The following is a 7,450-nucleotide window of genomic DNA, read 5'->3' as shown; positions in this document are numbered from 1 at the left end:
AAATGTAGAATATTATAAATGAAAGACTGGATTTACTGATAAGGAAGAAAAATTGCATATCCAAAAATATACATGCCTTCGCTGCTCCTCCCAGGACTGCGCTGTGGTAGAAGAACTAGGGCTGAAAGTCTGACATGTCAGGGGAACATGGAGGACACAATGGCAACGTGTCAGGGTGCACAGCCGAAGAAGGAGTAGTCCACACACAGTGCCAGCCAAGGAGAGCAGCATGGACACGAAGGTCAGCACCAAGCAGAAAGCAGGCTATCCTCCACTCAGACCAGCCTGCCGCCTGAATCTAACATCTGCAAAAACACAAAATTCATACCCTGCTAGGTCCCAAGGGTAGCAGAATTTTACACTTCCAAGTATAAAATAATCCAGGAGTGCACAGAATTTCTAATTTCACATGCAAAATTCACTGATATACTGATTTCACAGTAAATCTGGATATAAGTCTTAACCACCCAATTACTCATAATCATCATAGATTGCATGTGTCATTTAATGCATGTTATTAGGTAGTGCCACAATTTATATCTTCTTATGTGAATAAAAAACTTGCTAGTGCTTGAAAAAATAGTTGAACAGCCAAGGTTTTTGGGTAGTTGACCCACCCATACCAGTCCTTATCAAATCCAAATTTCTCAGGAAATCTATTCTTCTAGGATTTACATGGCAATAGTAACAGGATAGTGGAAAGTCAAAAGAGCAAGAGGCAAGAAGCGGCCAGAAAGAAGTGTCAAGTTGATATCTAGAATTTTATTTACCTGGGCTATCCCATCTTCAAGTGATACATAGCTCTATGAATTGCTCTCATAACTTCTTCGGAGCTTAAAAATAAAGGAAGAGAATATCCTCCGACACTGGTACTGCTGATTATAAATGAGGCCGGTAGTTTGGGAGAAAGTCCACTCTACTTGTAGAGTGCAGAACTCTAAGCGATGCAATTAACAGGATGAATGAAACACATTAAGTATCAATAAACTAGCTTCAAGATGATTCAGTATGATATAGATTTTTTAAACGAATTTAAGTTAATTTCTTGTATTCAGTTACTACAAAGCCAAAAGATTCTTTAGCATGTAAGAAGGCATCAAATGTCTTTTGGTCTCTTCATATACAAAAAAAAAAAAAAAAAAAAAGATTAGGCTAATGACCTACTGTGATTCTAAAACTCTATGACTCTAGCTATAGAATACACTAGAATACAGATCGTTCAAGCCCTTACTATCTTTTCCTCTAACATGTCTCATGATCTTTTGTTCATCTGTATCCCCACCAGAAAGAATCTACTGGCAAAACTGTAAAGCTCGAATCTGCGAATAACCTATGGTAATAATAATTATAGCTAACATTTATGTGGCAGACATATATTAACATATATCAACACAAGTAATTCTCAAACAACCTCATTATCTCCAGTTACAGATAAGAAACTGAAGTATAGACAAGTTAAATAACTTGTCTACAAGTATAGACAAGTTAAATAACTTGTCTACACTGGTAAGTGGTAACGGAAGGATGCCAATGACTACAGTCTAGTTTCAGAGCCTTTTTTTTCATGTGCTGTACTATACTATCCAAATAAAAGATTTGAGAAAAGATTAATTAGCTTTAGGTTTTGTTATTATCAGATTTGAAATAAGCGGTACCATGGTAATTAAGAGTTAGCTGGAGCCACTACACTGAAGAATTGTGCTGTCCAATGTGACAGTCGCTTATCACATGTGGCTATTAAGCATCTGAAATGTGGCTAATCGAAACTGAGATGTGCTATATATGTGTAAAATATCTGATTTAATAAAGGATTTAATATTAAAAAAATGTAAACTAATTCATTAACAATTTTATATGGATTAATGCTGAAATATTTGAATATACAGGGCTAAATAAAATGTGCTTTTTAAATGTGGTGACTAGTAAATTTTAAATTATGTATTTAGCTATTATATTTCTAGTGGACAACAATAGCATGTAGGAAACATTCTGGAGTTTATAGAACGATTCTAATCAAATTTTGCTTTGGTGTTGCAAACTTCGGCAAATCAACTACTTTGATGATTAGCTTCTTTATCTGGAAAATAAGGTTTAAAAAGTCCTGAAATCTAGTGTTCAGATTTTGGCATCAAAATGTATTTCCCACTAAAAAGGAAAAAAGGACTCCTTGGAGAAATGGCTGATGTCAGGGCTGGGACAGGTAAAGTAAAAGATGAACCTGGAATGTGTTGTCTGGGCAGGAAGGAAGAACTCAAAACATCGTTGCATGCGGAATGGTTAAGGAGAGGTGTGAATTGTCAAAAAACACTGGAACCAGCTTGATGAGGCTCCCATTGGCCAAAATTGGGACAATTCAGGAATAAAAATAATGATAGTAATAAATTTAGCCACTGAATAAAATAAGAATCCATGAGTTCATACTGATAAAAATAACTGAATAAATAAATAATGAAGGAGATTGCTTTATGACAGAATATCAACTACTAATTATAGAAGGAATGATGAAGCTAGAAAATCATGAATAGATATTAAAACTTGGGGGTTAAATTTGGATGAGATTATGTAAATATCTGTTCCTCGGAGTACTTCCCAAAAAATTACAAAAGGATACATAATAACTTTCAGGGAGAAATATGGTAAATACCGCTTTAACCAAATTTTCAAAGCTAACATCACCTTTCATGATGTTGGTTTGTCTTAATGTTTGTCATGACAAACCAGCATCATGAACCTCAAGATATGATGTACTGAGAAGGGCTGAACATCTTTTCAAAGGCATTACTTAAAAAAAAAAAAAAAAAAAAAAAGGCATAACCAATCTAATCATGAGAAAACAACAGACAAATTCAAATTGGGAGACATTCTACTAAATAACTCCCCTGTACTTTTCAAAAATGTCAAGGTCAAGAAATACAAGAAAGGCTGAGGAAGTGTCCTAGATTAAAAGAGACTAAAGAGATATGATGACCAAATGCATTGCATGATCCCGGGCTGGGGTGGTGGGGAGGAGTGTCTTACAGATAAAATAGATAAAATTTGAATATGGATTATGATTTAGATAATAGTATTATGTCAATGTTAAATCTCCTGGTTTTAATAATTACACTGTGCTTAGGTAAGACAATGTCTTTGAGTTTAGGAAATATACACTGAAAAATTTAGGAGTAAAGAGTTATATCTCCAAATGATCTTCAAATGGTTCAGAAAATTCAGAAAAAAAATATAGACAGGTAGGTAGGTAGGTAGATGGATATGGATGGGTATAAGGCAAGAATGATAAAGCAAATGCAGCAAAATGTACTACAACGGGTGAACGTGAGTAAGTATATAGGAGTTCTTTTTACTATTCTAACTTTTCTTATAAGTTTGAAATTACATCAGAATTAAAAGTAAAACAAACAAAAAACAAAAAACTTGGCCTATCTTCCAAATATCCTAAATAGACCATAGAAGTTCTAACAATGTCTAAAAATCTACAAATGCATTTCTTTTCTATTGGACTTTATTTTTAATTTTGTAACATCAGATACTAATTATATTATTTATTTATTACATTATATTATTTATTCCATAAGATCCAGGGCTATATCTGTTATACCCCAGTATTAAATGCACACTAGGATATTAATTACTATAGCCAAGCACTAAAACATTCGTTAAATGAGCATACTCAAAATTATAGCATAACATATGATTATAGAAAAATAATCAAATTATAAAAAGCGCCCCATTGTAAATAGAGCAATAAATCAGATTAGTCATAAATCTAACCTAAAGAGATGAGTTCCACAAACAGAAGAAAATAAACATCATTTTCCTTATCAAGAGTTAAACATCTTAGCTAACTATAAGCATTTATATAACTAAAGTGAACATTGTTTCCATAAAATTGGAATATTATGAGTTAGAAAAAATGAATCACATTAAAGACTTACACTAAGAACTGAGATTTAAAATTTCACTACTGGCTCAATACTAACTTGCTGTTCGACCCTGAGACATTGTATACAATTTCCAAATCTCATTTAAAAATAACACTTTGGGATCATTTTCTTTCTCCAATATTTCATAAAAATGATGTCAAGCCATAAGAGCAATGAATATTCAATACAGAATATATACACGTATATATTCACGCACATATACACATGCAAAGGAAAAAGAATATAGCTTTTTTGTAAATATGTTTAAAAGTATTGAACGTAAACACATTACTAGCAAAAGGTAGCTTACAATAAGTGTACAAACTACATTTAATCCCACTTCACACCATGAATAAGTGCTTCACATATAGGATATGGGAAAAACCCAATCAACAAGTGTATATTTCGTTTAAAAGAGTTTTACTGATTATTTAAAAATAACGATGTCAAAAACAAAAGTATGAGATGGGTCTTACTAGGTCTCCTGACTAGAACTGGGACTGTGGGAAACAATTCTCAAATAACCGTTAGAGCCCAGGAAAAAATTTCCTTTCAAATACAGTACAATTATATATTACATTAAAAATGTAACACAGAGATTGCATATTAGACATACAGCATAAATGCAATTTTCAATGACTCCCAGTCCTACTTCAGTATCTAAGCAGGTAAGGCAGAAAGATACTCTTTTTCCATCAAATTCAATTAATTTTATATTTAATTAAAATTTGACTAGTTTTCAAAAGCACATATATTTTTGAGATACGGAGCCATACTTAATGTATCTAAATACGCAAGAAGATAGGAGGGAAAAAACCCAAAGGATTCAAAAAAAAACATAAAAAACTGACCAACGATATTGTCAAATCACTGCGTGCCTCCGGAAAACTTAACACAATAATACTGCCAGCCAGTGTTACAATGCTGTTATCCTGCCTGATTCTAACCCAACGAACTCAACGATTTCTAAACAGGTTGTCAGTGGAAGAGATCTTTATATAAGCAATTATAAAAACGGGTCCATTTTGTATTCAGGAAGTACTAGTAACACTTAGCTTAAAATTTTTTATGTAAGGAACACCGTGAGGTTTTTCTACACTTTTTTAAAGAACTAAAATCACTTACACTTGACTAAAGCCATTTCCTAGACTGTTTCTTTAGATAAGACCGAGATATATTTTATAAGTGTGAAACAGTAAATTGCTTAACCGTAACTTAAATGCCCCTCGATCAGAGCAACCGTCTTTCTCACACGTTTTCCTATGTCCACCGTATCCTGCAGCGCACATTTCTGAGTTGAAGTTGTATTCGGTTATCCTACTACGATCTCCTTTTCGCTAGTGAAAAACAAGAAGGATCTTCAGGCGCTAACCCAACAAATCTGAGGGGGGTGGGGGAAAAGGGGCGCGAGGTGGCGCCAAGAACAGATGGAAACAGGGTAAGAGTCGTTTTCTTAAGGCACTAAGGTTAGTGCCTCAACTCCAAACGCCAAGATTTAATCGCAAGTCCAGCAAGCTGCTGCCACTGTCTACTCCGCAGACAATGCGATCTTCCTTTCTACCTCTTCCCTTACTCTCCTACCCAGAACCCCCCAACAAAACAAACACGGACAACATACCCTATCCCATGACCCGCGATGTCCCCTCTGTGCCCACTAAACCAACCTGCTGGAAAACATCTCCACGCATACGTCCCACTCAGACAAAAATGCGAGAACGGCAAGGTGAGGAGGTCCCACCACCTCCCGCCACCCGGAACAACCCGCAGAATGACAATCCTGAGCCCAGAAGTTTGAAGCAAGAACGATTCCGACCGCAGCAAAAGGGAAGACGGGATTGCAGGAGAACGGGGCCGGGAGGTGGAGAGGGAGATGTGCGTGTGTGTGCAGGGACGGGTCCATCACATGACAGTAAAAGAGGACCAGAGTCGTCGGGGCGCTCGCGAGGAGAAGGGGGGTAAGGGTGCCATCGCCATGGCAACAGCAGCCCCCCCCCTCGTCCAGACTTCCAAAGAGGGAGGAAGAACTTCAAATCCCAACCGTCAGCGCTCGAGCGGCTCCTTCTTAAAGGGGTACACACAGCGCCGTCGCCGCCGAGCGCGAGAGGGCAGAGTTGGGCGCCCCCGCCCCTCGGGCGACGCCCCCGCCGACCCTGGCCCCCCGCCTGCCCACCGGTGGCCCCAGCCCCTCGAGCGCCCGGGAGGTGGGGGGGGTTGCTCGCCCAGGCCCCTGTCCCCGAGAACTCAGCCGCGTCGGCCTGCCCGGCCCCCGGCCGCAAAAAGGGGGTGTGTGTGCTCCTGGCGGGGGCGCGGACCAGCCCGCCTTTCTCCCGCCGGCCCCGCTCGCCGGCGCCCCTCCGCTCGGGCGCGGACCCGCTGGGCCGCTTCCTCCCTCCTGACAGGGTGGACCGCGGGCGGCGAGGGGCGCCGCGGAGTTTCGGGGACAGCGCGAGCGAGCGGTTTCCTCGGGGGCACGGTGAGCGGGTCCGAACTAACAGTTCCTGGGGAGCCCAACAGCTAAGAAGAAGAAGGGGAAGCAGCGCGGACCGCGCCGGACGAGGAGCCCCCAGACAAAAGGCGAGCGCTGGGGCCGCCGCGCCGCCGCCGCTCCCATCTCGCTCCCCCATTGAACTGACCCGAACGGGAGATTCAACTAAACCCCTCAGCTACAAACTCCTCGGGCTGCGGCAGCCGTCGCCGCACGAAGCCGGGGCCCCGGCCCGTGTCTCTCTTACCTACACAGTGCATGAGGCGGTGGCGCCAAGAGTCGAGTTCCCGCCGGAATCCTCTCCTCTCCGCCGCGCACCGAGGGCTCCGGCACTGAGCGGCGGCGGCGGCGGCGGCAGCAGCGGCGGCGGCAGCGGCCATTCTCTCTCTTCCCTTGTCCATCTGCGTCCCGCGTCACGCGCCCTCATTTACATACGAGCGGCGCAGGCACGAGGCAGGGGCGCGAGCCCTCGGCGCGAGCCCCGGAGCGCGCGCCCCCCGGAGGGGGGTTGATTGACACGTGTCACTACCTTCCCCGTGCCCTTCCCTCCCCCTCCCACCGCTCCCTCAGGGAGAGGCGGGGAGGGAGCGAGGAGAAGGAAGCAACCTGCCGCTTCCGCTGACCCCGCCTCCCCATCCACTCCCCACTCCCTCCTCCCGCGGAGTTTACTCAAGCGAGCCATACTGCTCCCGCCGCCCGCGAAAACCCTGAGCGGGAGCTGGAGGCTCGAAGCCCGGCCAGGAACCGGCGTGCTATGGAGCGGATCAACAACTCCTTTCTGCCTTCCCGACGCGACTTGGGCTGCCCGGAGACTTCACTTCCCAGGCTCCGTTGCGCCGGAGTCTCGGAGCGGAGCTGGCCGCCCCGGCGCTATGCATGCCGGTCCTTGTAGTCCAGCAGGGATGGGCACTCGAGTCCACCTCCCACACTTGGGCTTGCATACCGGCCTTCGACTTCTCTGTACTGCGTCGCTTGTGAACTTGGCCTCCAACGCCCTGCGCCCAGGACGGTGCGCTGTCCGCGTTTCCCGGTCTGACCCAGC

The 7,450-nt window shown here is 42.8% G+C and overlaps 1 protein-coding gene across 20 annotated transcripts in view; it reads right to left on the bottom strand.

The window, feature by feature from the left end:
* The window catches only part of LCORL (ligand dependent nuclear receptor corepressor like), a 120,273-nt gene extending 113,271 nt beyond the window's left edge, over window positions 1-7,002 (bottom strand). For 3 of the 20 annotated variants that reach the window (XM_039838107.1, XM_039838106.1, XM_039838111.1), the window contains exon 1: window positions 5,588-6,012. Coding sequence is in view for 9 of the 20 variants with exons in the window: in XM_039838104.1 (XP_039694038.1) it covers window positions 6,656-6,809 (154 nt within the window). In the remaining 11 variants the exon portion in view is untranslated. Of the gene's footprint in view, window positions 1-76; window positions 306-5,587; window positions 6,013-6,655 lie in introns of those variants that run through there. The other 17 variants (XM_039838102.1, XM_039838112.1, XM_039838116.1 and 14 more) reach the window with 14 other exon arrangements.
* Window positions 7,003-7,450: the final 448 nt, after the last annotated feature.

This window comes from Pteropus medius, unplaced genomic scaffold, assembly GCF_902729225.1.
Source record: "Pteropus medius unplaced genomic scaffold, Ma_sr-lr_union100, whole genome shotgun sequence".
Classification (NCBI taxonomy): Eukaryota; Metazoa; Chordata; class Mammalia; order Chiroptera; family Pteropodidae; genus Pteropus; species Pteropus medius.
This window is presented reverse-complemented; position numbering and strand designations above follow the sequence as displayed.